Source organism: Palaemon carinicauda, chromosome 35 (assembly GCF_036898095.1).
Source record: "Palaemon carinicauda isolate YSFRI2023 chromosome 35, ASM3689809v2, whole genome shotgun sequence".
Classification (NCBI taxonomy): Eukaryota; Metazoa; Arthropoda; class Malacostraca; order Decapoda; family Palaemonidae; genus Palaemon; species Palaemon carinicauda.
This window is the reverse complement of record NC_090759.1, coordinates 17,909,465-17,932,270: the sequence shown is the minus strand read 5'-3', so window position 1 is coordinate 17,932,270 and position 22,806 is coordinate 17,909,465. Positions and strand designations below refer to the sequence as shown.

The following is a 22,806-nucleotide window of genomic DNA, read 5'->3' as shown; positions in this document are numbered from 1 at the left end:
ATTAGCAAAGTTTCCTGATTACATGTAAATAAGGTATGCACCTCCTCCTGCCTCTCCCACCTTTTAATTTTGCTCAGACCTCCTAGTTTATACACAGTTCTTATCAGAGTTCTAGTCCATTTGCAACAGTTATTCAGTATGCCAATTTATTACTCTGAAATGTTTGTACCCCTTCTTCCTTATGTTTGCTCTGTGCATTTCTGAACAGTTTCTCATATTTGACTTACTGTATGTCCATGTGTTTTCCCCATGGTTAGTAGAGACTACCTTCTGATATTTTTCTTGTTTCAGTAGAGTAGATGTGAGGTTAATTTGTCCCTACGCGGATACAAATACCCATCCAAAAATAGGAGTATGATTTCAGTACCCCTTCTCCCTGCCATTTGTTCTGTGCATTTCTGAAGTTTCTCATATTTTGCCTCCCAGTGGTAAAGTACAGATAGAGGATGAAGAATAATTTCAAGAAGAGATTCCTTGTTTTCAGTATCTTTCTCAAAGTCTAAGAAATCTGCTGGACCTTTCCTCTCCCCCCTCCCCCCCTGGTGCGCTGGCTTCCTTGCTTCTGATCCTTTGCTGTCCCCCATCTCTGGGAGGAAGGTGATGAAGGACAATGACATTGATCTAACCCTAGGGCAAGCCCAGAGGGAGTCGGCTTTATGTAATTCCATAGAGATGCAGGTATTCCTTCTTGGGGTGAACCTGAAGTATTACTTAAGTTCAGAAGTAGCTGAGGGTGATGCTCTGAGGACACATAGCCCTTAGGGCATTGTCCTTACGTTAGAGGGTATTCTGTCCCGGGCAATATTTTAGCAAGCCCTTGCAACCTCTAAGACAAAATCATCTGACTCGACCTGCCCAATTCCCCTGGAAGCTTAGTTAATTGCTGATCCTTGCCCTCAGAGGCACAATCACCTTCAGATTTGATGTCTTCAGGTAAGAGAAGGCAGCATCTGTGGCCTCCTTTGCTTACCAGCCCCTTCCATGCAATCTCGTCAGCTGCTATGGTTTTGCCTTTTTCTGCTCATCTTCTTAAAACAAAAAGAAGCCGAGAAGCAATCCCTTTCTATATAGGCTGCCAATTTCTTGAAAGCATGATGAAGATGTCATTTCCTCTCCCAAGGATCCACCCTCTCCAACTGTCAAGAGATGTATTCATACATCCTCTGAAGATGAATCTTCACTCCATAGAGGAAGAGAGATCCTATGAAAACTACAAGCGACAATATGTGCTCTCATGCATATGAACAGTCACCTGCTTACACACATTTTCCTACTAGATCGTGCTCACCTGTTCGTTAGCTCTTCAGAATGTGCATTCTACGCTTGGCATATGTTTTTCTGGTTTTAAATACTCGCCTACTCACATGTGCATGCCTCTCCACTTCGATTGCATTCTTCTAATTTTGAGCATTCACTTGCTTGCAGCCATGCTCTCCACTTAGTGCACTCACTTCACTTCCTTGCGAATGTGCTAAGCTGTTGGCCCACATTCTCTTATAGTACATGCGCACTCTATGCACTCCCCAGTTAACATATATTTATCAGTCCCTGAGTCTTCATCTACTTACGCACGCTCTCCTTCTCGCTTCATGTTCTGTATGTTGTATACTTTATTATACCCTAGTTAGAGAAACTTTAATTTTTTATTCTCATAAAGTTTTATTTATATCTAATGGTCAAAGAGGTAACCAAACATGCAAGTTTGTTGGTATTCTTTAGCCAACCCATTCTTATACAATGAGGAGGACTTCTTCACTTTCTTTCCAATAACTTGCTGCTCTTCCATAATCGTCTGTGGTGTAGAGGCATCATTGAAGGCCTTCAAATAACCTGATTGGACACATCAAGGAGAGTTTTTAATCCAATACAAACAGTTATTGCTCCCACCCATTCAACTGAAATGTTAAAATCTCTTGGTTTTGCAAATTCTGTTCAGTTATACCTTGGCAGGCATCTTTTTTTTATGATACTTGAATATTCATGAAAAGTGGGTAGTTTATACCATCTTTATTCTGTTTCATATGATTAATGTTCTTTATGCTTGGTGAACAGATACTCCAGCCAAAATAGGTAATTTTTTAATATAATGCAATGTCTTGCTTCTATCTCGTTCACAGCATAAGTCATACATTGGTAATACTACTGCATTAGACCTCCTAGTGATCACCACCTATTATCCAAAGCTTCCATATTACCTTTATGATTTTAGCAAAATTCTCAATGGATGTGCTGAAAGTAATCATATACTGTACCTGCACTGTACTGTTTTTACAGTTTGGCTTCTTTCTGTAAGGTTCTTGTTGCTTGTTATGCACTTCTTACAGTTTTTAGTACTGTACAGTATTTGAAAAAATCTTGTAATTAAGGTCATGAAGTTTGTAGGATTGATTTTGTTGTTGTCCATGTTAATCATAGAGACCCTCATTATCAAATGTAAACATGTGGAAGCTGATTCATAATTTCTTAGTGTCATTATTGAATTGTAAGCTAATGGATTGCAAAGAGTAGTTGTCAATGGACAAATTAAATTTTTGGAATTATAATGACATTTTTTTATGTTCTGTTCAATGAAGTATTCATATGATTGATTCACTTAAGGATATTTGATGAATAGCATGTGAGCATGCAGAGATTGCACAATAGTAACAGTAGATTTTTACTTTGTTACACTTGGGCACTGAATGGCTTCCATGACCCCAGCACTTGGCTGTTGACTACAATTCCTAAATCCATTTCAGTTCAACAGCAAAGGTCTTAAAGTTTTCTCATTAAGTTAGTTTAGGAATTTGTCAATCCAATTTTGAGCTTATTCAACTAGAATTTTTTAAAAAACTCACAAGTATGTATTTTATCATTGTGGTTTTAGACAAATTGCAGTATAGTGCATATTTTACGTGATAATAATGAAAGCCATAAATTTTTGGTTAGTAAATCATTCACTGAAAACTTATTACATATTAGTGCATCTGTATTTGGAATCCTTATGCTATATTTGAAGGTATGTCCTAGATTTTTGTAAGTGATATTCTCTCATACTGAAGTTTCTACTCAAAACCCTGTGTTGTCTCTCGATGGTTGTGGTGGTTTTGAGTTAACTTTTTTCTGATGCTTACAAAATGTGTTGGTACATAATGGTTGAATAATAGTTGTCTGTAAATACAGTAGATTGAATACATTTGCTCTTTTGACTTTGAGTCTAGTGTAACATGAATACTAAGAGGTCCATGTCAAATATCTAATAAGTTGTTATATGTTAGCCCTCCTCTGTGGTCACCAGAGATCATGGCTGGTGTATAATCAATCTTGGTAAGTGTTCCCAATTAAGCAATGTATGTGGGATCATGGCTGTACCCAAACTGCCAAATGTTAAATAACTTGAAAAGGAAATTGTATTGGGGCTGCATAACCTTACACTTCAACAAAATCAACAATTAAACAGAAGTGGAGGTTGAGGTTTCTAGTAAAAGCTTAACCTAAATCCTGGTCCTAAATTCATGGTTTGCATGCATCTAATATTTCCTTGATGTCTGTCCATCTTGTGTGTTTTAGTGGAACTTCATGTGTTTTGTATTTTAATAAATGCTATCATAAATTATTATTTCTAGTTCTTTCACATTTCTATATGAACTTTATCTTGGTTTTCACTTGGTATTACTATTTTCATGAATAGCTAGTTGAATATATTTGTATACCATAGTAATATGATGTAGCAGGTAGTGGTTTATATTTGGTATTCTGTTAGATCATTGAAATATTTTATAATTTATGTACATCACCTATGTATTGTTTTCTAAATAACAGGCTTGGAACATCTCTGTGAACAGTTTGCAACCATCGCCTACCGATTACTGCTCGTTATACCTCAACTTAGCTACGGTAGCTGCATTGCCAGTGAAGTGTTCAAGGCACAATACACCCTCTCGAACCCATTCTATTACAAAGATTATCAAAACTCATTCTACTGGGACTGATGAATGTATTGTTGTAAGTATGCCTCCTTTCAATATCTGTATTCTGCGTATTACTTCACAGTTTTCTCCATTGGTTTGATTTTGATGAATGCTGAGTTATTTTCATTTTTTATTCCAATCACAGAAATTATTTGAAACCTTGACAGTGTCAAAAGTGGCATGAGACAAGAGTTAATTTAATGTTCCAGTAGTTATTTTACAATCACTCCCTTGGCTATGAATAGGTTCTGGATTACAATACTATTGTTAGTCATAAGTTTAAATAATGACCATGTTTATACTACGTTCAAGCGTGAAAGAGAAATCTGATTTCATCATGGTTCATTTTGTTAAGGCTATTGATCAACAAGAAGTATCCAAATGGCTAAAATCAATGGCTTCCTACTATGGTTCATAGACTTCATACTACTGACAAACTGTCCAGGAGAAATACAGACTATATATTGACTATTACAGTTAATGTGCCACACCTAAGCATTGAACCTTGACATTTTGGTAGTTATCTGCCTGTTTCGAGTGACCCTTTTTTCTTGCAGTTGTAAGCAATTTCGTTCGAACACGCAAATATTGTTTTGCAATTCTCATAGGTGTCCCATAAGGAATTTCTCCCCTCCCATTCTCTCTGTTGAAATATCTTTTATTAATTTACGCAGGAAGAAAGGATGACCTGTACCTGCAGTAAAACGTTACTGATTTTCATTTTCAAGAATTCACTAGGAAGAGAATATGACCCTGTGAATATATAATTTTAAAGGCATTTCTTTAAAATGCACTGCATAAAGATACAGAAGGATTTCAGATATCCACATAAATCTATTCGACAAATTTTTGAGGGTTATACTTTACAAAAGTATTTTTGATAGTTTTCACTTACTTTAGAAGACCACAATAACTTCAATGATAGTACCTGCACAAGAGATGGGTTCAGTAATCCTCAAAAGACTTGGCATTGTAAAGTTATCTTAATCTGATAGTGGAGAAAAATCAGGATTCTTGAAGAATTATACATACATATACCAAGGCACTTTCCCCAATTTTGGGGGGTAGCCGTCATCAACAAATGAAACAAAACAAAAAGGGGACCTCTACTCTCAACATTCCTCCCACTCCCAGCCTGACAAGGGACTCAACCGAGTTAAGCTGGTACTGCTAGGGTGCCACAGCCCACCCTCCCCCGTTATCCACCACAGATGAAGCTTCATAATGCTGAATCCCCTACTGCTGCTACCTCCGCGGACATCTAAGGCACCGGAGGAAGCAGCAGGGCCTACCGGAACTGCATCACAATCGCTCGCCATTCATTCCTATTTCTAGCACGCTCTCTTGCCTCTTTCATATCTATCCTATCACCCAGAGCTTTCTTCACTCCATCCATCCATCCAAACCTTGGCCTTCCTCTTGTACTTCTCCCATCAACTCTTGCATTCATCACCTTCTTTAGCAGACAGCCATTTTCCATTCTCTCAACATGGCCAAACCACCTCAACACATTCATATCCACTCTAGCTGCTAACTCATTTCTTACACCCGTTCTCACCCTCATCACTTCGTTCCTAACCCTATCTACTCAAGATACACCAGCCATACTCCTTAGACACTTCATCTCAAACACATTCAATTCTGTTTCTCCATCACTTTCATTCCCCACTACTCCGATCCATACATCACAGTTGGTACAATCCCTTTCTCATATAGAACTCTCTTTACATTCATGCCCAACCCTCTATTTTTTACTACTCCCTTAACTGCCCCCAACATTTTGCAACCTTCATTCACTCTCTGACGTACATCTGCTTCCACTCCACCATTTGCTGCAACAACAGACCCCAAGTACTTAAACTGATCCACCTCCTCAAGTAACTCTCCATTCAACATGACATTCAACCTCTCACCACCTTCCCTTCTCGTACATCTCATAACCTTACTCTTACCCACATTAACTCTCAACTTCCTTCTCTCACACACCCTTCCAAATTCTGTCACTAGTCAGTCAAGCTTCTCTTCTGTGTCTGCAACCAGTACAGTATCATCCGCAAACAACAACTGATTTACCTCCCATTCATGGTCATTCTCGTCTACCAGTTTTAATCGTCGTCCAAGCACTCGAGCATTCACCTCTCTCACCACTCCATCAACACATCACACATCCCTGTCTCAGCCCCACTCTCACCGGAAACCAATCACTCATTTCATTTCCTATTCTAACACATGCTTTACTACCTTTGTAGAAACTTTTCACTGCTTGCAACAACCTTTCACCAACTGCATATAACCTCATCACATTTCACATTGCTTCCCTATCAACTCTTATCGTACGCTTTCTCCAGATCCATAGACGCAACATACACCTCCTTACCTTTTGCTAAATATTTTTCGCATATCTGCCTAACTGTAAAAATCTGATTCATACAACCCCTACCTCTTCTAAAACCGCCCTGTACTGTACTTCTAAGATTGCATTCTCTGTTTTATCCTTAATCCTATTAATCAATACTCTACCATACACGTTTCCAACTACACTCAACAAACTAATACCTCTTGAATTACAACATTCATGCACATCTCCCTTAACCTTATGTAGTGGTACAATACTTGCACAAACCCAATCTACTGGTACCATTGACAACACAAAACACACATTAAACAATCTCACCAACCATTCAAGTACAGTCACACCCCCTTCCTTCAACATCTCAGCTCTCACACCATCCATACCAGACGCTTTTCCTACTCGTTTCATCTAGTGCTCTCCTCACTTCCTCTATTGTAATCTCTCCCTCATTCTCATCTCCAAGCACCTCAACATCTGCAACAGTAATTATATCTGCCTCCCTATTATCCTCTACATTCAGTAAACTTTCAAAATATTCCGCCCACCTTTTCCTTGCCTCCTCTCCTTTTAACAACCTTCCATTTCCATCTTTCACTGTCTCTTCAATTCTTGAGCCAGCCTTCCTTGCTCTCTTCACTTCATTCCAGCGCAAATACAATCTTTCTACTACTGTATTTATATTGGGTATATTAATTTTGGCAAAGCTGAACTAGCCATGATCATTTTTAGTGAGGGATAACTATCGCACCCACTAGTTAGGGGGTGGAGTTGGGGTAGCCGCCTACCCTGCTCACTCACACACCTGGGTTGAGTAACCAGTTTGCTTTCTTGGTAGGACATACTGCCTGCGCTCTACCTATTCAACTGGCTTTTGATAATCGCTTTGTCTTTTTCTTCTCAGATTGTGTGTGTGTGCAACTTGTCCCATGCGTTCGTGTTTAGGTCCTGAATGCCGCGATTGCGGTACCTTCATGTATTGCCTTGGGACGGATCCCCGCTTGCTGTGCCCGACCTGTCGGGGCCGCCAGTGTTCAAGGGACGATACTTGCATAGAGTGTAGGGAGTGGTCTATCTCCCAGTGGGAGAGGTTTGGGCGATGGAAGAAGTCCAAGCGTGATTCTTCACCTACAGTGTCTTCCTCGAAGTTGAAGAAACACTGGTCTTCTACCCCTCAATCGCTTCCCAAAGCTGCTGCTCCGAAGAAACCCCAAGTATTAGTGCAGCCTTTGTTACACCAGGTCAACCTTGCAAGGGGGGGACGGTGTTGACTTCCCTTGTTAGTCGGCTCCTCCCCCTTCCTGCAGGGGCCGCCTGTGCTATGTCTGATATGTTTTTTTTGTGGCCATCACTGGGCGTTGGTAGCCTCCCTCGAAGGAGGTTCTCTTTGACTTCAGAGGGGATCAGAGGGTAGGCTTGTCTCCTTCCTCCACGGAGGTTCTCTTCCTTCCGTGGGTACAGGTGCTGCAGCGCGTCAGTCTCCAGCAACTGACTTTGAGGGTGTTGCTGATCCACCAGGGGTGGTGGCCGCTCACTCTCCCAGTGTTTCCCCTGCCGGGAACACATCTCTTGTTTGCGAGAAAGAGCCGCCAAAGGGCAACGGCGGCATAAAGACACTCATGTTTCTTCTAGGGCGGAGGTAGAAGCCGTTCTTGAGCTTAGTTCACCCTCGGGCGAACAAGTCTCCCCCCAGGAGAGAGGCAGCTATTGAGCTGATGCAGACTTCCCCTCGGGAGGACCCTACTGGATGTTCCTCTCCAGAGGTCCGTCAGTTGGAGACGTTTGTCATCCCTCTCCATCCTCGGCTCACTGTTCCTAGAGCTGTCAGGAGACACCTTTTTGAACCTCAGGGTTCTAGTCATGTTGACCCCTTGGGGTCTCCTATGCGCCAGCACGCTCGTACAAACAAGACGCTCAATCCAGCACACTCCTCTGCGCCAAGTCTCTCCCGTACACACCAGGACATGCGCGTCCGACACGCCCGTGCGCACCAACACTCGCCAACGCGCCAGCTATCACATGTGGGCCAACTTTCGCCCACGCGCACGCACCAACAGGCACATGCACAGGAACTACACCCGGCCAGGTCACCATCGCCTCATTCCCCTCCCCGCAAACGCATTTCAGTGCGCCCTTCGGGAAAAGGGGAACAGGCGTTAGCATAGGGGTTCAGGATCCTGAAATTGCCTTCTTCTAATGCTGACCCACTTATTACGGTAACTACTCGTAGGGAACCTTCGAACCTTCGGTCTCGTTCCCTTCAGGGGATCTGACTGACAGTGCTTTGGTCAGTCAGCAGCCTTGGTTCAGTGCCCTAGTCAGAGCTGTAGCACAGGCATTCAATCCTGCCCTGTCAGGCTGCTCATCAGAGCAGCCTATAGCTCTAGACTCTCGACACGAAACCATGGCTTCCTCTACCCCATTGAAGAGGAAAAGAAGAATTTCCAACGCGGTCACTTCCTCGAGGGTAGAACTGACTCCAATCAGTCCATCAAGGCTAGTCCCTCCAGTATCTCCCCAGGGATACTCTCCCACATCGCTTTCCCAAGGGAGTCACGTGAGGAAAGGCCCTCCTCCATTCTACCGTCGGAGGAAACCTCCCTTCAAACTGAGGATTCCCCACAGTCAGAGATCAGGAGGGACACAACATCCAGGCCTTCGATGTTGGAGTCTTATCTCCTTCCTCGGAAGGAGTCCAAAGACTCCAAGACCCTGCCAAAGTCCTCTGCCAGGACTACAAAGACGGATACAGCCAGCCACTTGAGGGATGTCCGCGACCCACCCCGGGAAGAGTTCTCTGGGATGGAACATGGAGACTTCGCTACAAGTCCGATGTCAGAAGGAGAGCAACAAGAGTCAGAACATGCATTCTCGCAGGTCTTGACTCCTATTAGGGTTCTCGACGGGTTTTCCGACCCAACCCAGAGATATCCCCTCGGGAGGGCAAGGACACGGTCTTAGACCGTGTCTTCGGCACCCAGAAACTCTCAAAGACCAGTGCAGCCCTGCCCTGGTTTCAAGGGTTGAAGGGTGCCAGGGCTAAGATTGCCCAACAGCTCTCAGAGTTTGCCTCCTCCAACCGTTCCGGCTCTACTAATAAGCTCCTCCCACTTCCTCGTGTACAACAGAGGAGGTACTTTGAGATCCTGGAGGAGCCCAGTTCAGTTCTTCCTCTTCACCACTCTCTGGAAGAGCTAACTAAGGGGATCTCTCTTGAGAGAGACTCCAGCCGGCAGATCTCTTTCTTGGCGGCCAAAGTCCTTAACCAGGAAAAGGTCACAAAGTATTTGATGCAGGCTACTTTGTGGCTGGATATCTGGTTAGCGATCTTGGGAATCCTGGTACAAACCGAGGATTTCTCCAAGGACCGTACCAGGAAGGTAATTGGAGACCTTCCTTCTCTCAGGCACTCGCACGATCGAGTTTCTTGCCCACCAAGTTTCAAACTTGTGTGCAAACACCATCTTGAAACGTCGAGATGCGGTGTCTGAGAAATTCCACCAGTAGGTCCCCAACGTCGAGGTAATTAGGCTCAGACATTCCTCTCTAGACGGAGCCTACCTTTTTGAGCCTAAGGACGTGGAATTTGCTGCCGAGAGGTGGAGGAGTCTCTTCAGGACTCCCTCCTCCATAGGGCTATGGCATCCAAGCCTCATAAACCTCCAGCACCTCAGCAGTCCCGTCCAACCAAGACCACAACAACAAAAACAGCAGCGAAGACAGTGGTGTCTAATAAGTCCTTTCCGGTCAAGGACAAGAAAGGAAGGAAGTCCTCCAGGGGAGGGAAAAATCCTAGAGGGAGCAGCCGAGGCCACAAACGCTAGGATAGGCACTTCCCCCTGCTTCTCCACCAATGGGGGGATGTCTACAAAGTTGCTCGGACAGACAGGTGGAAGCAACTCGGGACTGATCCCTGGACAATCTCCGTGATTCGTCTAGGATATCGCGTCCCGTTCCTAACATCTCTCCCTCCCCTGACCAGGAATTCTGTGTCGATAGACTCCCTTTCCATGGGATCAGCAAGGGTGGCTGGCCCTTCGGGCAGAAGTCCTGACCCTGTTGAAGAAGGGCGCTCTCCAAGATGTCCTCGACGGGTCCCCAGGCTTCTTCAGTAGACTTTCTTGTAAGAAAGGTGTCTGGAGGCTGGAGACCAGTCATCGACCTCTCAGGCCTGAACAAGGGGATGGGGAGAGGTAACGTTCAGCTTCGTCCCTGAGGTTATTGCTAAGACTCGGAACCCGGGAGTAGCGGATCCACGATTCAACTCCTTCCGGATTTTGAGTCTTCGTTCTGTAACAGATGACCCAGACCATCACTTATTAATCCCAGTGAGGAGTTTGACGCTGTACCTCAAGAGAACAGCCTCAGGCTGTCTTCGTGTGCCTGCACTATTCATCGGCACAGGAAGGACCAAGAGGAGGGTCACCAAGAACACCGTCTCAGCATGGATTCGCAAGGTCATAGACCATGCATTGAATCCAGACCCTCCTCCTTCACGTCGCCTCAGAGCTCATGATGTCAGGGGCGTAGCTACGTCCTTGTCATGCAAGAGAAACTTCTCGGTGATGCAGGTTCTTCAAGCTGGGATGTGGAATCGTCAGACCACATTCACATCCCACTACCTGCAAGACGTGACCCACAGGAGACTCGATACGTTCTCTATCAGTCCTGTGGTGGCAGCACAACAGCTGGTTTAAGACCTCAAGCTCCTTATAGGACAAGTAGCAGAAGGTTGTGGGCATTGTTACCCGGCTGCAGTCTGCGTGAATGAGAACTTTTGACTGGCTCTTCTTCTTTTCTTCATCCTCCGCTCTCTTAGGGAAAGCAGCATCCTTGGTTCTCTGCACAGCTGACCTCAAACCACTGCAGGTAAATCATGCTCCCTTGTGTACCTAGTATTAAGACTAATACTGTTGCATCCCCATACCCTGGCGAGGTGGTGTATCTTGGTTACAACAGTTTTCCCTCCTAAAGACTCTGAATAACTTTACCTGGATGGTCACACTTCTATATACCTCAACACACACCTTGCTTAGGCCATGGACCTTGTGTAGCAAGGTTTTAGCGAGGTGCAGGGACTTATTTTCCAGTACTGACATACTTAAATAAGGAGCCCCCGGGTAAAGCCAAAAGCCAAATTGACAGGGATGTCCACCCTTCCTAAGGAGTGAGTCACCCCTAATAAATAGCGTGTTATGTATTCCAGTTACGGAACAAATGACAAATTCGTAGATAATTTGTGTTTTCTCTAACTATACAAACCTTAGCTATTTATACAAACTTGCCCGTCAGCCCTATTCCCATTGAAGTCCTACTTCCAAGCAAAGTGAGCTAAATCACTGGTGTGTGAGGGGGAGCGGTAGCAAGTTACCCCCCCCCACCCCCTCCCCCTGCTAACTAGCGGTGTGGGTAGTTATCCCTCGCTAAACTTTAATGGTTCGTCATTTCAGCTATGCCGAAAGTAATAACAATAATAAATAGCTAAGGTTTGTATAGTTAGGAAAAATTATCTAGGAAATTGTCATTATTGCATTTTTAGCTTGCATGTGAAATAATTTTTATTATCAAAACAATTAGTTGTATTGCTAAAAAGTCCCTTTTATATATGTATGGAAGCACGTTCGGTCCTGTGCACAACACTTTTCTGAGCAGAGTCCCAATTTATTTACGTTTTCTTTAAGAATTCCTAGAAAAACTATTTTAGTAACCCATGTACAGTAACTCCACCATTTTATGATTTCCTGAGGAATGGCTTATCAGCTTTGCTATACATTATACCTGGTATTCATAAACATTTGCAGCATGTCTCTCTCAGTTATATTCATCATATTTGTTTTCCTGCTCTTTTATATATTTACATATTTTATATGATGGTTATGGTGAAAGATGTATAAGTTGTTAGGCGATAACAAAGTATGCCAAAAGTAAAATTTGGCATGAAAAATATGCAGATGAATGTGTTATGCTAACCATATTTTACTCATGTTAGGATTTTGTACATCTAGCATATGTATTTCTGGATTTGAGGAAAGGGACTCACCACTGCATAGTACATAACTCTGAAATATGGTATTTCCTTATGATCTCCAGGGGTGGGGAAAATTATTGCTAAAAGACCATACACTAATTATGCATACTAAAATAAAATCTACCAATCTCTACAAAAAAAATCTTTGAAACCATATTTCTCAAAACTTGAAATTTTCGAAAATTTCTTTAATATGAAATGATTTTTGTCATTTTTGTCTCTTATAGCCCACAATCTCTTAATTTCTTGCAAAATTTAGGTATGTTGTTATTTTGCCCTCTTTCATACTCTCTATTGTAGCCTGCAATCTTTTTATAACTTTTCATGAAGCTAAAAATATCCAAATAGAAAATAGTCACCTTTAAAAGTGTTCAATGTCAGGATGCTAGATAACTTGAATTCAATCGATCAATCAATCTTTGAAAGTGACTTCTATAAATAGATAAAATAATACATATAAAAACATTAAGAGCTAAGAATATTTCCTATATGTAACTTTTAGAGTTATTTTAGTGGAAATTATGAGGGTAGAAAAATTCATGCACCGTTCCCCATCTTATATTATTCAATTATAATGCACGCTTTTATTGTCCTTATACTTTCCTTCCTACATGTAAGAGGACAATATTGTATTATAATGATTGTTTATGGTATTGAGGGTCAATACTCAAGAAGGCATTAACCCAAAGTCTAGTTCAAAGTTGAGGTCTTATGCATTTGCAATAATTTTAATGGTTTCATTCCCTTTCCATCTTTAGAATTGTGTATCCTTCACTATTTTAGTACCTTTTTATAATAGTTTTTTTCTGAAATTTACTGCTCATCCTCCTTTTTCCTTGCAGTGTATAATTTTGCTTTGTTTTTCTAGTCTATTTTCACAATAATAAATTATACAGATTTAACATAATTCTATGAATCCTTTCAGCTAGTTTGTGAACGTTCTGATGTATTTGCTAGTGTATGTGGTGTAGCAAGGGCCTACCCACTCTTTTCTCGCAAAACAGCCGCCGGGTCTTCATCTGACCATAATGTAACAGTTGAGGTGCTATTTGTTGGCACTGGTGATTCACCACTATCTGAGGAAGATATTAGAGTAAGTGCTGCTATAATCTTGGACTATATTTTGAATATTTTCATCAGTGACTTTTACGTACTTCACCAAGAAATTTGATTGTATTTCATTAATTGATTTTACTTTTGGTATTAAATTACTTTGAAACCAATTAAAGTTCCATATCTATGCTGGGCTCATGCAAAGTATTTGGTGCTGAATAGAAAATTGGAAATAAGTTTGAAAGCTAAGTAGAGAGATAATAAAGAGAACAAATGAAAAGTAGATAACAGAAAGCAGTGTCTCTAGATCAAAAAGGTAGTTACATAGCATTTTATACTTTTAGTAGTGTATCACACAGGGCACACTTTTGTGATACCCCCTAATACAATTTTGTTAGAGATACAGTTTCATGGTAGAGATACAGTATCATGATCTAGTTGATAAAAACATTTATTTCTTATTTCAATAGTACTTTGAACTGATTAATTTATACTTGGAATTATGAGCCTGCTGTTTAGTTATAGTAAAATATGTACTGCTTTTCCTTTTCAGGTTTTGAATGACTCTGTATTTGCTGTTCGACTTTCTGCCAAAATTGTTGATAGTCCTGCCAATGAAATGCATACTGATGGTTTTATTGAGGTCAGTATTTTCAGGGGAACTGAAATTGTATTATATTTTCTTTACTAATCTGTAGTAATTCTTAAGGAATTCAAGGTATAGTTTATAAAGGATTTATTAGCTTTCTGGCAATTTTTTTTTTTATATAGTTGTTTTACATATAATTTTTAGTAGCGGTATTCTTGCATTAGTCAAGGAAGTTTATTTTTAATCACAGAAATGTACATAAACTTGCTTCAATATTTCTCAACATATTTTTAGAGGGATAGATGCATTTGATGCATAGCTACATACACGGACACAACGAGTATTGAAAATTTTTTTGTTTATCATGTATGGTGATTTCATTTAAGAGGACCATCCGCCATGCCATGAATTTTTTTTTTTTTTATTCAAAATACATAATTTCTGTATATGTTTCTGACATATATAAAACCTTCATCATATAAAAATTAAAAGTAATTTGATCAAAAAAATTTTTATATACAGTATTAGCAAATATCATGATTTAAAAAAAGAATTTAGGTACATTTTTCTCCACTAATGTGACACCAATTGTTTTGAAAAATCATACCATCAAAACTTCTTTATAAATCGAATAATTCTGTGACAGATTTTTTATTTTTTTAATGATTTTTTTTCCTTAATTTCCTTGATATTGAAGTAAAATATTCATGAAAAAAAGATAAAAAGGAAAATAAAAATTCTGGTACAAAAAATTAGTGGAAATTTTATTCCTCTTTTTAATGGTCTTTTTCTAATACACTTGGCATAAGGGTGTCATGAGTGGCCAGCGGCCTCGCATTGTTGCCAGAGTTTTAGTTAGCATGTTCCAGCTTTGTACTCTTATTCATGTTTCCCTCTCTTTTTTATTCTTTTTTCTTGCTCTCTGCTTAATTTTTGTCTTTCTATGACCTTAGGTGCATTGGCCTTCCTATAAAGTTCCCAAGGACGTTGTGAAAACACAATGTACATACGAAGTGAAAGTAAACAACACATGCATTATAACTTCTATACATCTTTGGAAACTTGTAGCCTTCCATTGCTGCCAGACGTACGAGATTTCAAAACATAAGTGAAAAAATCCCTATACATATGCAAAAATAAACACAAGATGATTCTGTCAAACTCAGTCATGCAAACGACGCAGTAAGGATGACGTCATCATTTAAAGACCGCTACATCTTCATTATTTGTAAAAATAATTGGCTGAAACTTCTGGAGAGCATGTACGATATGTTTCTGTATACATAGAAATAATAAAACAATTTTCGATTTCTGAAAGTTATGTCAAAACACCATGGCGGACGGTCCCCTTAAAGTTAGCTGTAAACTGTATTTGTAGTTCAGAGCAGTTGTGACTCACAGTACTGAACTTTGCAAACTAAAATTGAATTTATGAATTGAAATCCTGGTAGGTAAATATTTGTCGAATATACCATTTATTTTGGATTACCTCTTATGAATATCACATGACATTCAAATTTGAACCAACACATAGGGTTTTAAAATTAGTGGGAAATTGCTCAACTGTCTTACTAGAGTGAATGGAGGACAGACTCAGTGTGTTGCAGTGTTTATTGTAGCCATGAATCTCGTTAATCTGTAAACCTCTCTTTTTCTATTGATTTCATCCAAAATTTAGGTATCATGTTATTCCTCCTCCTTTCTTGCTCTTTGTCTTGAGAGATATATTTCTCATTTCCAAGTTACCGTAATTTTTCTCTAATTCTCACACCGTTTTCTCCTGGCATTGGGGGAATGTCTCTCGGTGGAGCTAGAACTGCTGTTGAAATTCTTGATAAGGTAGTTAACAACAGGTGGTTAACTCTTATCAAAAGTTTACTTTTGTCTTTGGCTGCAACGAGTAGTACTGTTGTGTCCTATCCAAGGCTGTTTGATCTATTTCTCACTCTTTTTAGTTTGAATGGTTGATTTTGGACACTGCATCAGTTTATGGCTAACGGACAATAAATCCACTCACTGTACACCTTAGTGGCATGATTGCTCTCGATCATCTCCATATCCCAAGAGTTGATTGTGGCCTCCCAGTAAAGGCTGATTTACTCTTTAAGGAGCAGAAAAGCTAAGTCTCCTCCAGGATCATTCTTGGCGACAGCCATGATAATGCCAGTGACTTATCACTTTACGCACCTCATTGAGTTTGCTGTATTCTGAAACTTTTGTGTATATGCCCCTAGCTTCTTCTTGGGGAGCATGTGTCAGGAGTATGTAGAGGTCAGAACTTGGATCTACATCAGGGAGTTTTTGCTGGGTTGATGGAATGTGAGGTGATCATCACTACAGTCCATCTTGTACTGAAAGCTCTAACTTGCAACCCCCATAGATGAATGTCCATAGGTCATGCAGGTAGGCCCTTATAATTTTGAGGGAGCTGGTAGGTGGGGCTATTCCCCTCCCCATGTCCCCAGTGCCAGTGACCCCAGTGGTGATCATTGCTATGTGTCCTAGGGCAAGAAAGCAGCTAAGAAGGGTTCTGCCTTCATGGTAGTGCCTAAGCCAAAAGGGTGTAAGAATTTTCTAAGGGTGGTAAACCTGTTGGTGCCATCCCAGTGCCCATCTCGCAGTACCATTGACTCCTGTTCCTGCTACCTCAGGGCCCCTATCTCCCATACTCCCCCGTGTACCAGTGACCCCAGGCTTGTTGCCCCTCCACTTCAGCCATGACAGTGATTCCCTATGTTGTGGTTCCTGTTGGAGGAATCCCTGTAGTTCTCTCCTAGGTGAAACATTGTTGCCGATGGTCGCTCAGAGGTTGTCTTTGCTTATGTAAAGGACCTGAGGGAAAAGTTGGTGAGAAATAGAAGGGAATTCACTATCACCAGCTCTAATCCTTCTGATTCTGACCATTCTAACAGGAAGTAGTCCATGGAGTGAAATATGAGATGCTGGTGAGAGTGCCTACCACTTTTCCTGTGACAGTGATTCCCAGTAGTATGGTTGCTCAGAGATTTTCTTTGATTGCAGAAAGTTTGTAAAAGGTAGGAGATTCACTCCTGATTCCTGCCCTTCCAGGAAGTAGTCCAAGGAGGCCGATTGTAGTCGCAAGAATAGGTGTCCTGTCATTGGGCTGGGTACTTGGTCACTGGTCTGACTACCCTGATCGTCAGGCTGGAGGTGGATACACATCCCCATGCTGGGTCATGCACAAAATAAATGTACATCTGGGTGGTGTGTTATGCTGTAGAGCTGTCGGCGAGATACATTCGGCGAAACTCCGCCATTCTCCCATTTAGGCTGATCAACAGTGATGATCATGCCAAGTCTCTGATGAACCTGGCTGCTCGTGAGATGACCACAACCGAATGCTGTCGCTATTTATTTTTATCTTCATCGCAGACTTATTTGTCAATCTTTAGCAAGTAGCACCTCTCTGTGGTCTGTGGAAGGCCACTTCTCAGCCTTGAGCCTTGTCTTCTGGCTGAAGAGCATAAACTGCTCCTCCTCATGGGAGTTGTATATATTTGTAAAGAGCTTTGAGCAGTTTTGCCCACCCCAGAACCTCAGGATCTGCCTTTGAGAAGGTCATCAGACAGAGTTCAAACTCTCAAGACTGCCTTTTTTTGCTTGCAGTAGTATTGGTGAAGAGAATTGACGACTATCACAGACTCTTGTTTAGTTAGTAGAGTGGAAAAGGTCTCTTAGTTTTGTGTCCAAATTCGTGACTAAATCCAGAACCCGTTGACACATGACCCCATCTCGAAACATTCTCCATCCCCTCACTTCATTAAGCATCAAGCATTAATCAAGAGGAGATGCTTTCGTGTCCCCCAAGGGCTCCACATTGCTATTGGAAGACGTGTAAACACTTCAGGCTTGAGTGTCAGAGATTCTTCCGTTGAACTGGCAGGAACAAGAAAGAGGTGTGAAGAGTGAAGAGCTGTCTCTTTCTGGCTTTATGAGACAATTATGAGCATGTGCTTTGTCTATTGAAGAGGTCGAGGTACCATTTATTAATTGTAGCTCATAAAGTCATGGGTATTTATCCTGCTTTAGACTCCAAAGAATGTTGTAGTTAGACAGGTGATGAAGGAGTTTGGAAGTGCCAAACATTCTTTACCGCCCTCAGCATTTTCATTTTTGCCCCTGTTGGTGCCTTTAGTAGTTGTGTAGCTACCCCATCTCCCACACTAGACAGGAACCATCTTATCTAGGGTAACGTGTTCGATGCAACTCTGAAGGGAAGGTAGTGTCTGGCTCTTATACCTCTTTCCTTCCCTTCGTTTGGGGATCAAGCTTCCTTACTGTTACACTGTGGATCTGACTTTGATGCTGGTAAGCTACATTTCTGAGCACTGTTCTTATTAGACTTGTCATCAAATGTTTGTCGTTAACTCCCTCAATAATGATTTCAGTGTCCAATTTATCTCTGCTGAAGACATTCCATAATTCAAAGGACTTGAGTTTGTACAACTAGGAAAAGTTGAAATTACTTAAAGAAAAATTTCAAAAACTTTAGTTTATCCATATGGCTAAACTAACTAATAAGAATATTGATAGTAATTTGTCTCTGATGCCTTTCAATGGCACTTCTTTTCCATCCTATTCTTTCAACAGCACTTTTTTTCCCCTGTTCATTCTTTTGATGATGCTTCTTTGCCATGGCTAGCCCAGTAAGAATTGGGTGTCGTTACTAGGTGGACTGGTAAAACTATTTAATAATTTGTAGCTTGCATGAAGGAGGAACCTCATTCTGTAGGTACAACTAACTTCTATTTATTATATTGTCTCTCTAACTGCTACCTTTCCATCTTCCACATTTCATTTATTCTCTATACTATTCAGATTAAACCTATTAAATTTCCAACCTCGAGTTTGGGTAAAATCTATCAGTACTGTACTGTAGTGTCATAAGATTAAATTGACTGTTATCAGGCAACAGGTTATATTTAATGATAATTGTTACTCCCTTAACTGTCCCTTTGTGTCAAAATAGGGTAAAACAAAATTCCAACAATTGAAATATTTTGATACCTGTTTTCATAATTCATAGGTTGTAGTATTATTATCTTTAATAAATTCTCTGCTACAGTACCTGTAAATCTGACAATCATATTCTTTCAACAGGAGGTTCAAAAAGTAGGCCAGATTTTGGGGATTAAACCTTCCATAATCCGTGGAGAGGAGTTAGCAACTAAAGGATTCGGTGGAATATATGGTGTTGGGAAAGCTGCAGTACACCCCCCAGCCCTGGTTGTCTTATCTCATACACCACCAGGAGGCACAGAAAATGTGGCCTGGGTGGGCAAAGGGATTGTCTATGACACTGGTGGACTCAGTATTAAAACAAAGGTAAGATGCCTTTCCAAGCAAGGACAAAATTTATTTTGTATTTGACAAATTAAGGTTTAGTATAAGTACAGTACTCTGTATGATAGAGTTGATAGGGAAGCAATGTGGAATGTGATGAGGTTATATGGAGTTGGTGGAAGGTTGTTGCAAGCAGTGAAAAGTTTCTACAAAGGTAGTAAAGCATGTGTTAGGATAGGAAATGAAGTGAGTGATTGGTTTCCGGTGAGAGTGGGGCTGAGACAGGGATGTGTGATGTCACCGTGGTTGTTTAACTTGTATGTTGATGGAGTGGTGAGAGAGGTGAATGCTCGAGTGCTTGGACGAGGATTAAAACTGGTAGACGAGAATGACCATGAATGGGAGGTAAATCAGTTTGTTTGCGGATGATACTGTACTGGTTGCAGACACAGAAGAGAAGCTTGGACGATTAGTGACAGAATTTGGAAGAGAGTGTGAGAGAAGGAAGTAGAGAGTTAATGTGGGTAAGAGTAAGGTTATGAGATGTACGAGAAGGGAAGGCGGTGCAAGGTTGAATGTCATGTTGAATGGAGAGTTACTTGAGGAGGTGGATCAGTTTAAATACTTGGGGTCTCTGTTATTGCAGCAAATAGTGGAGTGGAAGTAGATGTACGTCAGAGAGTGAATGAAGGTTGCAAAGTGTTGAGGGCAGTTAAGGGAGTAGTAAAAAATAGAGGGTTGGGCATGAATGTAAAGAGAGTTCTGTATGAGAAAGTGATTGTACCAACTGTGATGTATGGATCGGAGTTGTGGGGAATGAAAGTGATTGAGAGACAGAAATTGAACGTGTTTGAGATGAAGTGTCTAAGGAGTATGGCTGGTGTATCTCGAGTAAATAGGGTTAGGAATGAAGTGGTGAGGGTGAGAACGGGTGTAAGAAATGAGTTAGCAGCTAGAGTGGTTATGAATGTGTTGAGGTGGTTTGGCCATGTTGAGAGAATGGAAAATGGCTGTCTGCTAAAGAAGTTGATGGGAGAAGTACGAGAGGAAGGCCAAGGTTTGGGTGGATGGATGGAGTGAAGGAAGCTCTGGGTGATAGGAGGATAGATGTGAGAGAGGCAAGAGAGCGTGCTAGAAATAGGAATGAATGGCGAGCGATTGTGACGCAGTTCCGGTAGGCCCTGCTGCTGCCTCCGATGCCTTAGATGACCGCGGAGGTAGCAGCAGTAGGGGATTCAGCATTATGAAGCTTCATCTGCGGTGGATAATGTGGGAGGGTGGGCTGTGACACCCTAGCAGTACCAGCTGAACTCGGTTGAGTCCCTTGTTAGGCTGGGAGGAACGTAGAGAGTAGAGGTCCCCTTTTTGTTTTTGTTTCTTTGTTGATGTCGGCTACCCCCCAAAATTGGGGGAAGTGCCTTGGTATATGTATGTATAAGTACTAGTGTTAGTATAAGTATAAAAAATGAGTTAGCAGCTAGAGTGGATATGAATGTGAGGTGGTTTGGCCATGTTGAGAGAATGGAAAATGGCTGTCTGCTAAAGAAGATGATGAATGCAAGAGTTGATAGGAGAAGTACAAGAGGAAGGCCAAGGTTTGGGTGAATAGATGGAGTGAAGAAAGCTCTATGTGATAGGAGGATAGATTTGAGAGAGGCAAGAGACCGTGCTAGAAAAGGAATAAATGGCGAGCGATTGTGACGCAGTTCCAGTAGGCCCTGTTGCTTCCTCCGGTCGCCTAGGATGACCACGGAGGTAGCAGCAGTACTGGATTCAGCGTTATAAAGCTTCATCTGGGGTGGATAACGGGGGAGGGTGGGCTGTGGCACCATAGCAGTACCAGCTGAACTTGGTTGAGTACCTTGTCAGGCTGGGAGGAACGTAGAGAGGAAAGGTCCCCTTTTTTACATTTGTTTGATGTCTGCTACCCCCTGAAATGGGGGAACTGCCTTGGTATATGTATAAGTATCAGCAGCCCATTATTATTTTTTTTTTTATTTGATACATAGAAATATTAGGCAATGTCTACTAATGCCTCATTTAATAATGTTGGTATCCATTGATAACCTCCATTTTCTTGTCTTAGATTGTTTTCTAACAAAACATTCATTAATATTAACCTAAATTTGTATTAACCGTGAAACCTAGACATCATTGTAGTAAAAGTTGAATGTGCTTGCTCAGTGTTCTTGCAACCTAACCTGACTAGAAAAAGCAGAATGCTATAAACTCAAGGGCCTAAATATGGATGCAGCCCACTGCGGAAAAATCTGATCTGGAAAAAAATAGCTAAAAAAACTAAACAGTTATATTAAAATTATATGACTAAGTATATTGGCCAAGGCATCAACCACTAGTTGAGATACCACCACTAGAGAGTTATGGAGTCCTTTGACTGGCCAGACAGTACTACATTGGATCCTTCTCTCTGGTTACGGTACATTTTCCCTTTGTCCACACATACAACGAATAGTCTGGCATATTACTTACATATTCTCCTGTCTGCATACACCTGACAACACAGAGATTACCAAACAATTTTTCACCCTAGGAATTATTATTATTATTATTATTATTATTATTATTATTATTATTATTATTATTATTATTATTATTATTATTAAATGCTAATCTACAACCCTATTTGGAAAAGCAGGACACTATAAGCCCAGGGGCCCCAACAGGGAAAATAGCCCAGTGAGGAAAGGAAATAAGGAAAAATTAAATATTTTAAGAAAAGTAACATCAAAATAAATATTTCCTATATAAACTATAAAAACTTAACAAAACAAGAGGAAGAGAAACTAGATAGGACAGTGTGCCCGAGTGTACCCTCAAGCAAGAGAACTCTAACCCAAGACAGTGGAAGACCATGGTACAGAGGGTATGTCACTACCCAAGACTAGAGAACAATGGTTTGATTTTGGAGTGTCCTTCTCCTAGAAGAGTTGCTTACCATAGCTTAAGAGTCTCTTCTACCCTTACCAAGAGGAAAGTAGCCACTGAACAATTAAAGTGCAGTAGTTAACCCCTTGGGTGAAGAAGAATTATTTGGCAATCTCAGTGTTGTCAGGTGTATGAGGACAAAGGAGAATCTGTAAAGAATAGGCCAGACTATTCGGTGTCTCTGTAGGCAAAGGGAAAGAACCGTAACTAGAGAGAAGGGTCTTATGTAGTACTGTCTGGCTTTTGTCATTGTTCAGTGACCACTTTCCTCTAGGTAAGGGTAGAAGAGACTCTTTAGCTATGGTAAGCAGCTCTTTTAGGAGAAGGACACTTCAAAATCAAACTATTGTTCTCCAGTCTTAGGTAGTACAATAGACTCTGTACCATGGTCTTCCACTGTCTTGGGATAGAGTTCGCTTTGCTTGAGGGTACACTGGGGCATACTATTCCATCTTATTTCTCTTTCTCTTGTTTTGTGAAAGTTTTTATGGTTTATATAGGAGATATTTATTTTAATGTTACTGTTCTTAAAATATTTTATTTTCCTTGTTTCCTTTCCTCACTGGGCTATTTTCCTTGTTGGAGT

General features: G+C 41.1%; 1 protein-coding gene across 2 annotated transcripts in view; it reads left to right on the top strand.

The window, feature by feature from the left end:
* grsm (granny smith) overlaps positions 1-22,806 on the top strand; it is a 63,861-nt gene that overhangs the window by 7,746 nt on the left and 33,309 nt on the right. For both annotated transcript variants that reach the window (XM_068358787.1, XM_068358788.1), the window contains exons 3-6: positions 3,802-3,984; positions 13,254-13,421; positions 13,935-14,024; positions 19,092-19,316. In XM_068358787.1, coding sequence (XP_068214888.1) covers positions 3,802-3,984; positions 13,254-13,421; positions 13,935-14,024; positions 19,092-19,316 — 666 coding nt within the window. The remainder of the gene's footprint in view (positions 1-3,801; positions 3,985-13,253; positions 13,422-13,934; positions 14,025-19,091; positions 19,317-22,806) is intronic.